General features: G+C 33.4%; 2 protein-coding genes across 6 annotated transcripts in view; one reads left to right on the top strand and one right to left on the bottom strand.

Annotated features, from left to right (window-relative positions):
• Nucleotides 1–2,011: 2,011 nt before the first annotated feature.
• The window catches only part of LOC111061783 (probable 4-coumarate--CoA ligase 1), a 33,213-nt gene continuing 19,604 nt past the window's right edge, over nt 2,012–15,620 (bottom strand). For 4 of the 5 annotated variants that reach the window (XM_039437832.1, XM_039437828.1, XM_039437827.1 and 1 more), the window contains exons 7-9: nt 14,549–14,727; nt 13,486–13,641; nt 2,012–3,415 (exon numbers count right to left, since the gene is read on the bottom strand). In XM_039437832.1, the coding sequence (XP_039293766.1) occupies nt 3,110–3,415; nt 13,486–13,641; nt 14,549–14,727 (641 nt within the window). In that variant the 3' untranslated portion in view covers nt 2,012–3,109. The remainder of the gene's footprint in view (nt 3,416–13,485; nt 13,642–14,548; nt 14,728–15,620) is intronic. The other variant, XM_039437829.1, reaches the window with a different exon arrangement.
• LOC111062614 (serine/threonine-protein phosphatase 4 regulatory subunit 2) lies at nt 4,228–10,239 on the top strand. Its single transcript, XM_022350304.2, has 2 exons — nt 4,228–7,099; nt 8,341–10,239. Exon 1 carries the CDS (start codon nt 5,107–5,109, stop codon nt 7,093–7,095), a length of 1,989 nt encoding a protein of 662 aa, XP_022205996.2. The 5' UTR covers nt 4,228–5,106; the 3' UTR covers nt 7,096–7,099; nt 8,341–10,239.

Consider the following 15,620-nt stretch of genomic DNA (forward strand, 5'->3'; position numbering starts at 1 on the left):
TTTTGATATTGTTTACACAGAGAGGATCTATTGCCATAGATTTCTCATACGATATGTTCAAACCAATCTTTGAAATTCGTTCAAGACTGTCAATCTGTGATCTAACTTCTCTCATATTCACCCACAATACAGTAAGGCCAGATCATCTGCAAATCATAGTATATTGCACTTTATTGCGTCTCGACCAATATCTTAGTACTCACTGGGTTTTCCAATTTTTATTATATATTCCAGTGCAATATTGAATAGAAGTGGGGAAAGTCCATCTCCTTGTCTCAGTTCTCTCTTTATTGGGAAAGGTTCTGAAAGCTCTAATCTGAATTAAACTTTGGACTGTGTATTTCTCAATGTCAATCCTATCATTTTTATCAACTTTGGATGTAGACCATAATACTCAAGAATCTTCAACAACGTTGGTCTGTGAATGCAATCATACGCCTTCTTGAAATCAATAAATAATGTTATAAACAGCTGTTTATTACCGTCAAACCGGCTAACTTGGGACAGTTTTCATTTTTGACTTGAAATTCAGTTCCATTATTATTTTAATAGTTTATTATTTATCCTGTGCTCAAATCTTATCTCTAATAATACTTCAAATATATACATTCAATTTCATTATTATTCCAACCTATTCTGAAGAAAAATTAAAAAAATATGGTGTTCCAAGCTACCCGCAGAGGTTGGGTAACTTTGGACAACAATATTATTTGCCTGTAAAGGTAGGCGCACACAGATCGTCATCGGACGGACGGCACGCATCGGACGGATCGAATGATTGGATTTGATGCATTGTTTTCAATTAGAGTGCGCATACCTATCCGTATAGGTATGCGCACTCCAATTGAAAACCATGCATCAAATCTAATCGTCCGATGACGATCTGTGTGCGTCTACCTTAATTAGACAATTGAGTGGTTGAAGGCTAACTTGTGACATTAGATTTTGATTACCGTAATATGTTTCATATTCATAATAAAAATACTTTAACTGTAAAATATTTAAATAATTGTGTGTAATAATTGAGTGTTCACAATAGAAGTTATTAAAGGCTCAATTTCTAGGTTGGAAATAGTAGATTGTTATGACTGTTAAAAAAGTATCTTAGCTGTTAATCAAATGTTCAAAACGTTATTAAATATTTTCAATGATGTGTTCCCAACAAATCCACAATGCCAGAACTCATAATGATTTGCACAGACAGCTGGTTAGTTGGAATTGGAGGGAAGGGGTTAAAACTGTCCCATTAAGTTAGCCGGTTTGACGGTATTGATTTTAAAGTTGGCTTCAACTTCAAAGCCAGATTCAGGTCTGCACAACGTCTGTAAGGCCTGAATCCTCCCTGATATTCCCCTAGTTGAGGTTCCAATACACCTATTAATCTATTCAAGATTATTCTGGAAATAATTTTATACGTACAGTCCAACAGAGTGATTCCCCTGTAGGTAATTATTAGGATCTGTCCTTTCTCCTTTTCGAAGAGTGGATGAATGATACCAGTTGTCCAGTGCTCTGGAAGCATTTCTTCATTCTATATGTTCACAAAATGTTTATGCAACTCTGTTAATGGATTTTGGCTGCAATTCTTCCATAATTCTGCAAAAACCTGGTTCTTATAACTCTTCATCTCCTTTACAGCTTGTTACTTTATGATTGATGAGTTTTACTTGCATGCTTGATGAGTTTACATGAAAGAACAAATTCAGGTTCAATTCACATTCTCGTAGGAATGTACAATGTGATTAGAAGAAGTTTCTATGTGAGGATGTCGGAGAGAATATGCTTACAATGGAGTTCGTATCAAGATGAATTTAAAAAAGCCAATTCATTAATACACATTCGAATTCAAGAAACTATAACCAATCAAGAAACTGAAAAATGTTAATATTGTCCAATGAAGCATTGATGGCTTGCTGTTAGAGAAGTAAACTTGAAAAAATAGCACTGTAAAAGAGTCAGTTGAGATGCCAATAGGCATGGAAGAATACAAATGAGGACATAAAAAGAGTCAATTGTCAGTCTTCTGTATTTTTTATTCTCAATAACAAACATAAATATAATTTCTAAATATAATAACATGTATAAGAGTTAGCATTCATAACAATAAAACTAAGGAAAAACGATATCGAGGAATCATATATTAGTAAAATGAAAGAAATGTAAGCTTGATCAATTAAAATGGTGCCTACATTAAATTCTTGATCAAAAACTGAATTTGAAAACTGAACATTCAATTTAGTAACTCTAAGCTGTGTGAATCTACATTGTCTAAAGCTACTTGTATCTGTACATTTAATCTTTAAAATTGAAGTACTCTAATGTTTAAAACTATATTTGTTTTGATTTTTCCGTTATTTTAACAAACATTATTTTAAAACAATGACATAATAATAATTATATGATATAATGATCTAATGTGCGTAAGCATCTCAAAAATGAAAAGCTTATGAACTATTAATTTTTCAAGTATTATTACACAGAAGTTGTCCTTTCTAGTTCAAAAAGTGAACCTTCCCTAAACATTGTGCAACATTCTCGATTCAAATATTTTTAAATTCGATATTCCATGAATTTATCATTCATTTCTAGTAAAGCATCACAAATGTCTGACCTTTCCTGCTCTCGTATTTCTTCAATTGATTACAATTTAATCAAGAGCAATTATTTCACGCGACTATTTACAAAAAGGTTGCCCAAAGTAGAAAATTTCACTATTAAAAATACGCTATCCAAAATAATTTCATATTATACCGGTATATATTGCATCATAGACCCTGCTATCTTAACGCAGAGGTTTGCTTCTTATTCATACCATAGCTTATACCAATTTAATCTACTCTCAATCATAATCACTTCTTCTCCAATGACTTGAAAATGTTATATTATCCTATCTCATGTTTGGCTTTCATGGTAAAATATAACTTACAAACTTGAATTCCAAAACACTATTTCAAAACGAACATTGAATTGAGTTTTATGTATAATTGTGACCTTTAAATAGTTTGGTCTTTTTAAATAAGTTTATAGAAGATATATTGCTGGATTTTTTCGTACAGGTGCCCACAGTGATAACTTATTATTTTTGTCCAAATCTCTCGTTAAAACATTCTCATTGAGCGTGTTCCTCTGTTGGCACTTTTTCACCGAACACTTTGAGCTCGTTCCTGAGCACCTTTCCTGCTGGATTTCTGGGAATAACATCGAGGAATCGCACACCTCCCGTCAACCTCTTGTAGGCGACCACCTTGGGCTCGACGAAGGAGGTGATGTCGCTCTCATTCAAACTGGCTCCCGCCTTCCGCACAACAAACGCCCGCGGCAGCTCTCCTGACAGAATGTCAGGAATTCCCACGACGGCTACATCGGCCACTCCAGGTATCTGCATCACAATGTTTTCCAGCTCGGTTGGTGATACCTAAAACAATTCAATACATTGTTGTCCACTTAGATACATTATTAGTATAGCCTACCTACTTCATTATTTAAGCTTGAGCTTTTTTCAAGGGAAGAACACATAATGCAAATTTCTCAATAATTGAGTAATTTTAAAATAATGAAATCACTTTCTCATGAATTGATATTTGGAAAACATTTCAATTCAATAAACAATTACCGTAAGAAATTTACCTTCATTATTTCATGGACCAATTCATTTTGATGAATGAGATTGTGTTTTTAGTTTTGTTTTTGTATTTTATTCATGACATGACGTCATCAATCCTACAAGTGTGAGTAACAGGTGAAAAAGGTAAGATATGGATTTATAAATTTTAAATGATCTTTCGCAAAAAATTAATTCTGAGCCTCATATCTCAAAAATAAGTACGGTACTGTAATGATGAAAAAGAATTCTGAAAACTCTTTACTTCGGTAACTTAGGCCCGGTTAAATTTTAACCGTGAATTCTACAAGAACCAATCAGAGAAGCCGTTCAAAGACGGCTTTTGTGAAATCTGCACTAAGTATTGAATTCAAAAATTAAAAATGGCACCAGTACAAAGTGTCCAGCAATAACCTGTTGCTCAAAACAAACTAACTTACCGTACTGGTATACCTATTCTATTTCTGAAATTTTTTTACAGTATTTGTATTTGAAAACATTATTCTGGGATGAATTCGGATAGTCGCAGCCATTTTTTTTTAAGAATGTTAACCAATAATTTACCATTCTCCACTACAATTAATATTTATTCTTTCAACTTTCTTTATTATAACTTTCAGCGGTACTAGGAACCGTACTTGTGACACCAGTCTTATATTTAAAAGTTTCCAAAAAGCTTGTTAAAGTTCAATCAGCAAATCTATTTCAAGTGTTTGAATACCGTAATCTTTTATATCATGCTATTCTATTTTTTACATTTATAATGTTAAAATTGATATTTTAAAACCTGGTTCCACAATGATTCAGATATTAATATTATTCTAAGTGCTATTTTTTTTATTTGCTTCTTTTGACATCGGTTGAATTTAATTGGTAGAGTAAGTTAATGCAATTTGAATTTAAATGTTTGCTGTTTACTTCTGTCTGAGCTTGTTTGTCGAGCATAAATATATGATTGATAATAATCATCATCTATCGATCACTATAATGAATAATATCGATATTCGTATATCGGTTATAGTAATGAATAATATCTATGTTCCTATATCGACTATAGTAATGAATAATATCGATATTCTTTTACGATTATAGTAATTTATAGTATCGATATATGTATAATCGATAGATAGACTTGTCAACTCAACGAACGTTGGACTTTGTTACATTATTAACGAATATTATGTTGTTCTTATCATTCAGAAAGTATAAAAATAAATTAGATTAAAATATTAAAATTATCTTATTATTCACTATTTTTGAAAAATGACTACAATGAGAGATTTTACATTTTTTAGTAACGCATTTATCAATTTGCTAGGTTGGTACTCCTGCCCTCATAGAGGAGAAACTGGCAAATGACGAAACGAGTTTCTGTTTTCAGTTTTGTGTGAAAGAAAAGTAATGGAGTCTCTGATCTTTCAATCAATCAAGATTTTACAAATTTGTTATTAGTTTCGTGATATATTTAACATTGTTTTACACCAATTATTTGATTTTAAGTTCTTATGAGTGAAATAGTGCGTTTTGTGATGGATAACGCTGAGGAAATATTGCAGTCCTTGGAATCTTTCTCCAAACTCAAGCCGAAAGAAATACCTAAAGAGCTGGACGAATATCTTGGTTATGTAGCTAGAACAGGAGATCCTGTGTATCAGTGGCAGTATGTAAAGTGTTTGTTTCATGAGAAACTTTTAAAAGTGATTACAGAGTTCTACGAAAATTCTCCTTCATTTGATAACCCTCCATGTCCTAATGTAGATCCGTTCAACTACGAAAGAATGAAAACAAGTTTGCTTGAACGTTTGGACAATTTTCACAATGCCCCGTTTACAGTGCAGAGAATATGTGAGCTATTAACTAGCCCACGTAAACATTACGGTCGTGTAGACAAATTTATGCGTGCTATTGAGAAGACAATTTTGGTGGTTAGTACTAGAGAACCTGGTTTTGCAAAACGTTCTGAAAGTGATGAAACTGTTCTTAGTGTGAATGGTGTTCCTGAAAATAGAGATCATGAAACTGCCGGAGACAATCGAGTTAATTTACCTCATGATGGCATAGCATCAAATAATGCAACTTGCTCTCCATCAATCACAGTTGAGAATGCAGTCAATTCTTGTGTTATTCAAGAAGAAATAGAAATCAACTCCGCCAGCTCGACTAGCACAGCTGAAGAGAAAGGTTGGGTAGAAACAAACGAAAGTAAAATGGCAGTAGATCCATCTTCACAGGCTACTTCTAGCCAATCCGAATCTGGCAACAATATTAGTAATTCTGATGTAGTCTCTACTTCCAGTGATATGGATAAAGCATCCGCATCATCATCTTCAACGTTTATAGAAAGTGATGCGATTCCAAAATCTGAGGATAGTTCAACAACAGATCAGAGCAAGTTGACCAATGTACCAACTGGAGCGGAATCTCCAGAATCGCCTGAACCACATCCCGATGAAGTTCTATGTGATGCTAGCAGCGATGAAGATAGCTGCTCAAATCAGAAGAATTATTCTGAAAATTTTCCACTGAAGGAGGAAAGTCAGACGAGTGAAGTCGCTGACTCTGAAAAAGTTGATGAACCAGAACAGTTAGATTCAACTCCTGATTCAGAAGCTGTATCTGTTCTAATAAAAAATAGTGAAAGCCTACAACAGATAGACTCAACTGAAGAACAACAGGAATCGTCTCTCAATATGACTCCAGATTCTAGTAACGAATGCTTCAAAAATGATGAAAGTGAGAACGAGGAAAGTAATGTAGCCAAAAAAGAAGAAGAGTCTGAATCAGGTACTATTTCATCGTCGCAGGTGCAAATTCAAGAAGAATTAGTTGAATCAGCTGCTGTTGTAAGTGAAGATACACCAGACATGCAAAAAACAGAAGACCTTGGCCAAGTAGAATTGCCGGAAAGCGAAGTAGTTAGTGAGGGAACTGCCGTTAGTGACAACGTGGTCAGTGAAAGCGAGTCCAGTGTCTCAATTGAGGAAGTCACTGACCCAAAAGAAGCTGAAGAAGAAGTAGAAATTGTCAACAAGGAAACCGATGTCGAAGCAGAAGCATCCATTGAAAAAGAAGTTATAGTTGAGGAAGAGGAGGAGGAGGAAGTAGACAAGAAAGCTGTTGAGGAATCGCAAGATGGTTTAGTAGAAGTTAGTGGAAGTTCGACGTTTGAGGTGACTGAGGAAGAAGCTGCAGAAGAAGAAGAGGAAGAACCAAGGGAGAGCGGATCAGTTATTCATACAACCCAAAGCGTTTGCTCAGTCGAGGAGGAGTTGGAGGTTGAAGCAGTATCCAGTCAAGCAGAGAGCGCTGAGGATAAGTTAGCTGTTGAAGAGAATCAGGTGGAATCAATCTGCATTGACCAATCGAGCTGCGAGGCGACCAGTGAAGCCGAGGCTATGGAAGTCGATGACAACACCAGCAACCAGATGGCGATTGGAGAGGTCGAGATGAATGAGGAGGAGCCAATGGACCAAAGCGATCAAACACATCCCTGAACGGGTAAGTTCTCTCATTTATACTTTAATAGGTTCCTCCTATTCCATTTTTCAAATACTCACCGCCGCATCATTGAGATTTCAGATATGATCTCATTAGATGAAAGTGCACGCGTGCAGATGGGAAACAAAATCTGGAAAGAGTCATGGAACACTCACTGAACGTGTAGCCCTACACTTGCTGGTGGCGAAAAATGTGAGCAGTGAGCAGCGACAGACAAGTCTTAACATGATTCTATGGCTCTGAATTTATTTGTCACTGTCTCTGATAACAATACTAAAGTCATTATATCAGTAGCCTACTTTCCGAGTAATGTGAAAACAAAAAAGCATTGGACTAATTGAATAAATAAGCATAATATTGAGAAAAAATAAATAAAATTGATCAACATAATTTCAAGTAGTTACCTAGCCTACAATTACATTTTAAAGGTTGTTCGTTTCTGATGTTTATACGGACTATTATCGAATTAAAATTCTTTGCACTTAAGCGTGAAGTAACTTTCCTGTAGTAACTTATAAAAAATCATTGAAATAACAATTTTCATTGTTCTAACTTTTCAACGGTAGATGGATATTTTTCAAAAATAAACGTAGCCTAATTGTTCACTTTTATTGAGATAAAATATAAAAAAATACTTAGTATTTTTATTCAATTTCAGTGTTTAATCATATTTTTTGTTTGTATTACCTTATGTTTGATGTAGGTAGGCCCATTCATTTTTTTAGAAAGTTTCTGACTTATCCAATTCTTTATCTTTGATGTTGAAGAAGTACATTTCACTTGTCCAAATGTTAAAACTTATTTAAGCTTGACTTCATGCATTTTACAGTAAATCATATTTATTTTTACAATCTATTAATGCAATAGTTATAATAATTTATAGTTGAAAGCATTTTTTAAAGCTCCAGATTATATGCTATGCTTTATATTATTTGCAAACGGATCATTTCCCCAATTATCGACTTTAGATGTTGTAATAGCCTACTGTATTGCTTTCAGATCTGATTCACCTTTCTCTGGTTATCTTCAGACTCCTTCAACATAAGATGCTATTTCCAGGCAACTGGAAATTGAATTCTAGCATTAGTCCCACATCATTACAATTGATTTGGTTTTTATTGAACTCTTAAATTTATAATTTATCAAATATCTGTTCAACCATGAGCAGTATCAGTTAAGTTGTTTTAAAGTGATTTTTCAAGGATCAGTCCAGTTAAATTGGTTTTCGTATTCTTTTTTAGATATGGACACAAGTTGACACATGACCGTTACTGGTATGGACTACCTGTAAACCATATTCTACATCGTGGAATAGCAACACTAATGCCGTGAATTTCAAAAACAATTTAATTCGAATGGCATTAAAGTGCAGTTTGCAGCTCCAGCAAGACAAACAATCAATACTTATTTCTTGGACTAATGTAAAGACAGTGTGTGGCAGTAATTTGAACTGGTGAGCACAACAAACTTTCAGAAGAACTAGATTTTTAATATGAATTTGAATACTTTTATAGTTACATGTGAATTTCTCTAGCAGTCTAATGATTGATTAAGGGTTTCTTTTAGATAATTATGTAAATAAGTGATTTTCAATTTTAGTATACCACTTGAGATGATCTTGCACACCTAATTTCAATAGAAATGTATTAATTCAATTGATATTACTACATTCTAATTTTGCTTCTCAATAGTGGTACTAGGGTATATTTGGTGTATTTTTAGGCAAGTTCAGTAACAACTATGCTATTGGGTTGAATGGCATTAGTATTCGATTATATTTGTAAAGTTTGTGTTAAAATTAGGTCCAAATGGTTTTAAACGTTCTCATTATTCAACTTTTTATTTTATGGCTGGTAAATCTGATAAGATTCAGAGATATTCTATCAAGTTGGTACTTGGGTGTATGCAATTTTGTAGACTCTGTAATTAACCATCACATTTGATATTGTATCATAAATGTTATGGCTTGTTCATTGTTCATAAAATATTGTTCAATTCACTGCCATAAAATATCACATACTTTTAGAAATATATTCTAGTTCCTATTGATGAATTTCGAATGAAAGCTAGTTTTTATACCAGATTTCTTACATGATCCTGCTCTTTGATATACTTCTAATGAAAATGAATGCTAATCATTCTCACATAATCCAAAAAGTAAGCCTATCAAAATTATGGCTTTTGTAGATTCGAAAATGCGATTACAATATTTGCTATTTGCTATAGGTTGTCTTGATTTTGACTTCTTAGATCACGATAAGTTAGGTTTCCTTCTTGATATTTCCTTTTGTACAGTAATATCTTTCAGTCCCAATAATTTTTCATAAGCTCATTGTTCTATGAATTATATTGTCTGTAGAATTTGAACTGGTGAATCCTCGACCAGTACGATATTACTATTAGGCTAATTCCAATTCAAGGTGTGGCTGGAATCCATCTCTTGGTCATTCAGAGATTGTCGGAAACAATTCAATTTTAATTCGAATTGATCAGTTAGTTTAAAAGGAATTTGACATTTAGCGTTTTAATTGTATGGTAGAAACCAGAAGCAATCGATTATATTATTTGAATTCTTACTGATTCAGTTATTTACAGTTTTGAATTTTATTTGAGTCATTTTTTATTCTTAGGATTTGATTTAGCATTATTTCGAATAGTATCCAGTGCGTCTAATATATTTTCTCAGCGTTCTTACTCATTTCAATGTTTACTTTGCATTTTTCAATACTCCATGCTGCCTTACATGAAAGAACTGACTCAGACCTAGGCCTACCTTGGTTGCATAAATTTGTAACAAACCATTTTTCCGTTGTTTGATAATGTCTATACATTTCCTCACATTGAGAATAACAAGAACTATTATAATATACTCTCTATTTCAATATAGGGCCTTCTCTGCACTCTACAAAAATTCATGCGACTCATGATACTTCAGTTCAAATTTTAAGTGTATGGTTTGAGATCATGTGTATAAAATTTAGGAAAACCACTGTAGCCTACTGTGAAGAATAAAGTAGTGAATTCTAAAGAATTAATCTATAAAAAGATGATTATCAATTCTAGTGTTTAGTTTTTAAAAGTGACCAATTAACTTGTTTGTCTGATGATTGTGATTTTATAAATCTAATGCTTTCTTCAAACGTTTTGTTTTTCTTGTGTATCAGATTTAATAATAAGTGAAGGTGTATTAATTATCTTCTAAATCCGCCTTTCAATGCACAATCATCACAATAATTGTTGAACATAGATACAGGGTGGCCAAAAAGCATAGTTTGCAGTTTAGACAATAACAAGTCATTTTCATTCAGTACCTCTCATTTATTTACATTTCTAAGTTTGTTAATTTTTCCAATTTAATAAATAAAATTGTAATACGAAAAAGTTGAGGTTAGTGACAGATCGTTTCAGTTCCAATTTCGCTAATTACAATTTTTTATTAAATTGGACAAATTAAGAAACTCAGAAATAATATAATGAATGAGAGCTACTGAATGAAAAATCTGGTGTGGCGCACTCACACAACTTTTCTTGCCGTTATGAAAATTGATCACCTGACGCTAGTGTTCACGCGCATCTCAAGTCTACTATTCAAAGATCTGAGCTATCTGCTATCTCTTCATAGTGAATGATTTAATAGAATCAACAGTTTGCATTTGAATAATCACATTCTCTCGAATTTCGAGCTTATTTTCAATTGTAGGTGAAAAGGTTACTGAACATTAATTGTAGAGCTGAGATTTTCATGCTCAATCTTTTCAACTTGAATATTTTGTTTAAATTATACTCAAGCCTGATAATTGGGAATCTAAAATCAAACTTTGCATAGATGGGGCGGAGCTCCTGAAACTTTTACAAGTATGGGACTTGTGGCAGTTGATAGAGCTTATCAATGACTATTTTAGGTATAAATTTGATCAAAATCGTTGGAGCCGTTTTTTAGGAAATCGCGAAAAACCCTATTTTTGACAACATTTTTGCTATTTTAGCCGCCAACTTGAATTGCATTTGATCGAAATTGTTCGTGTCGGATCCTTATAGTGTAAGGACCTTAAGTTCCAAATTTCAAGTCATTCCGTTAATTGGGAGATGATATATCGTGTACACTCAAACACACACACATACAGACCAATACTCAAAAACCACTTTTTTGGACTCAGGGGACCTTGAAACATTTAGAAATTGGGGTACCTTAATTTTTTTCGGAAAGCAATATTTTCCTTACCTATGGTAATAGGGCAAGGAAAGTAAAAAAGGACTTGATATTGTCTAAACCACTTGAAAGATCTCAAATTGTTTTGATAAATTAGTGCTTTTAACAATAATTCGTTTTCATTTAATATGAATATCTGCCACATCACCTTCACAACTACACCAAAAGTTGAATGAGAGATAAGTTGAAAATCGTTGAAGTTATATTTATTTTGAATCTGGCCGTGCTTTTTGGGCCACTTTGAATTATAGCCCTTGATGAATATGATATTAGAAAAGTCTTGAACCAGCTGTGATTGTACAGATATCTCTGGAAGATCTTTGATGCTATTACATTGATTTTGATTGGCAACGTATCCCTATCAGTCTGCCAACCTAGATATGCATGAGCCAATAACACTTACAGTAGTAATAAGTAATGTTGAATATACTTGAGGTCAGGACAATTCAACCAAGTTGATGAGTTGAGAATAAACTTTTACTTGATCCAAGATCACCATCTATCATCTATGATAACTGTTTCATAAATGGTTCCAGAAATTATTCCGAATCAGTTTATATGAGCAATTAAATTCACGAAAGAATGAATCTAAACTCATGTGGATTCTATCAATAAGAAGATTCTATTGTAGAGTCCATTACAACTCCCTGTTAACTACATTCTGAACGGAATTACACTTATGAGGTATGTGATCTCAGTGATCAAATTGATATGGAGTAGAATATTCCAAGACTATTGTTATCAACGTACTATTATATTTATTTTTATTTTTGAGTGAGATGCAGCGTACTGGATTTTTCTCTATCCAATTAATCATTGATTTTTAACTCCACTTGTCCATCAACTCATAGCGTATTATTTGTGCACAAATTTTCTTCGAAAAATAGTCTGAGTATGCTAAAATGTTTCAAAAGTTACTCCGACTTCATTTTCAATCCGGAACCATCGCTATGTTTACCATTACACATAACCAATAACCATTTAACATAGTATTGTCGTGAAGGTTGAAGCATTTTTGATACTAGTGGACCAGGGCCAGCCTACCAAAACCCTTTTCATAAGATGTTGCCGCCATATGAGTTTAAGTGGCCTATGATGTTGTTTTGGAGCTTCTCATTACTCATGGGAAATAGATTATAATCAGTTGATTTTATTTAGGATATAGTCGAGGCAATGGATGCTCAAAAAAGGGTATAGAGGGAAAAGTTGAGAAGACAATTTTTGAACCCGTAGTTCTGTTGAGGGTAGTAAGGAGGTGAACATATCAAAAGTCCCCACCCCTACCCCCTGTGCTAAGGTGGTGGGGTGGTTAAAAGGTACCATTTTCGGTTTCTCGCGTAAAACTCAAAAACTATGTATACTAAGGACTTGACTGTCATATAACAAATTAAAGCTTACATAATTTCCTACAATATTTATTCAACAACTTTTTTATATCTCCTCTTGTTTTTGAGATATCTGCTCTTGAAGGTGTGACATTTTTGAAGAAACACGTTTGCCACCAATTTTTTTCTATTTTTACTCTTATAAATTTTTAAAAATCGGTGGGAAAAATCCACATTGATTATGAGCTTATAGAGAACTGAATTCTCTTCAACTTGATGTATAATTTCACACTTACGAATTTCCGTACTACACCTTTTGCAGAAGCTTTAGTGTTGAGTGTGAAATCTCCATTTTTGCAACAATAGACCAATTGACAAAGGAATTTGGAGGGAATGTTTTAAACAAATTTTTGACTCTGCAGCCTTGTTGAGACTAGTTAGGAGGAGAATATATCAAAAGTCCCCATTCCTAACTCATGTGCTAAGAGGATGAGGGTGGTTTAAAAGTTGCATTCTAAACCCCTTAGGACAAGGGGTAGTGGTGGGGACTTTTGATATGTTTACCTCCTTACCACCCTAAACAGAACTGCGGTGTCAAAAGCTGTCTTCTCAACTTTTCCCTTTATAACCTTTCCTTGACTGGACTAATAATAGATCCCGGTTGATGCAACTTATAAGTGCACAGAGCTGATTACATTCAGTCACCGATAGTGCAACCGACTATAGCAATATAGTAATTTATAGCAACATTACATAAGAATACAGAAATTTTCGTAAAACATTCAAGAACTTATAATTCATAACCATGCAAGAGATAAGCATATTGCAATGTAATTACACTAGAATCGTACCTGATTTCCCTTGACTTTGATGAGTTCTTTCGTCCTGTCGACGATGAAAAAGTATCCGTCTTCATCGTAGTAGGCGACATCTCCAGTTTTCAGCCAGCCGTCTTCAGTTATCGTCTCTTTTGTCGCCTCCTCATTCTTCAGGTAGCCTTTCATTATCTGCAACAGATAATTTTATTATTGAGAACAGTTAATAAATTGTGTAAGCTTTATTACCTGCTAATATCAACATTTTTTGGATTCAATGAGACATTTGCTATGTATTCTGTGGAAATGAAACAATAAATTTGATTTAATTTTGATCGAAGATCAAATAATGATGTAAGGACTAACTTCATTAATATGAATTGATTATATTAAAATTGGAGTGTATTAATATGAAAAGTACAGTAATTAGTTATTATCAAGTTTCTTGTCAATTCATGAAACCCACTAGAATTCTTAGTTCAGGAAGTAATGTTATTGTACATTTTCTACGTGCATATTGTACTTTCAGTCAATGGACTTGCACGAAAAAGTCGCTATTTCATTCAATTTGGCGTCGCAGATATTTTGTCATGTCTCAACTTGCTCTAATGAGAGTATTAATAGTTTTATAAATTATTGAAAAAAAATCATCAAGTAAATGATTTGCGTTTGAGAATGGCTGTCATTGGTTGAATCATAAATTATGCCTTAATTGAATACAATATATTTTATCTCAATCCTCCATACACGGATCAATAGTCTATGTGGAGAAATAATTATTTCCTGAAAATATTTATAATTGAATTGTAATGTAAATGTTTTTTGTTTTTTTTGGGTGGAAATAAATTGAAAAAATACTAGTAGACCTATCAAGGAAAAGTTGAATAGTCATATAAATAAAAAAAAAAATAAAAAAAATAGTTAAACTATTTTAAAGTTTTTAAAAAAATGAAGGGTGCTTTAAGATTTCTTATATTGTTTTATTAATCCTATAAATCACTATACAAGTGATTTTTTTATTATATTTTTTAAATGTTTCATTACATTACTTTTAATGACTTTTTTTGAAAGAATATTAATAAGTTTAGTGTATGTGTACCTGTGGTCCCTTGACCCACAACTCTCCGGACTGGTTGGGGCCGAGACTCTCCCCCGACGTGAGGCTGACGATTTGCGCCGATGTGCCCTTGACCAGCTGACCGCAGGAGCCCACCTTGTCGGCCGGCATGCTGTGCGGCGACAGCAAGGTGCAGGGTGCCGTCTCAGTCATGCCGTAACCTGCAACGCACCCGCCGACCCGCCCAATTACTCTACTTTCTCAATAGGTATGCCAGTTTCAAAGCAAATTAGTACTTTCCATACACTTGTGATGTAGTGTTCTACAAAGGTTCAGAAACCAAATCACCTATAGCCTACTTGAAATTAACAAATTTTACACATTATACATTTACACATTTTACACAATTTTATACATTTGAAAATTACAAGTCTCAAGCTCGGTTGCACAAAAGCCTGTTGAATTCTCATCATTATTTAATGTCAGGATAACCAATCAGTGAAGGTTTTTTTTTTGAAAGGAAGGCTTCTCTGGTTTTTGTTATATTAAATAATATTAATATAATATATTTATAATATTTAACGGGCTTTTGTGCAACTTACTTACTTTCCATGTCCAGGATCACCAGTCTTCTATTTTTCTATATTTTTCGCTCCCAAAATTTAGCCACCCGGAGTGCAACTGGACATCATTCTCAAGTTTTAGACATAAGTATACATTATAAACTATTAACTCCCATTAAAACAGTCTCAACTCCGCCTAATAGAGAGTATTTTCATTTTCATTGAATTACAGGAATGTTATGCAATACAAGAATTTTTAATGTCGATGGATTAAAAACAAAATCATATTGAAATATTGCACTCAATTATCCCTGGGCACTAAGCTTGTGACTTCTCTAAGGTGAAAGAAAGAACAATCCGTGAAGAATAGTTTCAGAAGTAACTTTAATTTGCAGAAAAGAAATACATTCTTTGTAGAGTACAATCAGAATTGGGGAAACTTGACAACTTTCAAGAAAAGCAGGTTGCAAGAGAATGAAAGTAATTGAAGTGTATGAAAGTTTTTAGTTGTAATCTGGAACATTTCTGTAATAATGATAACGTCTGTTGTA

The sequence above is a fragment of the Nilaparvata lugens genome, chromosome 11 (assembly GCF_014356525.2).
Source record: "Nilaparvata lugens isolate BPH chromosome 11, ASM1435652v1, whole genome shotgun sequence".
Classification (NCBI taxonomy): Eukaryota; Metazoa; Arthropoda; class Insecta; order Hemiptera; family Delphacidae; genus Nilaparvata; species Nilaparvata lugens.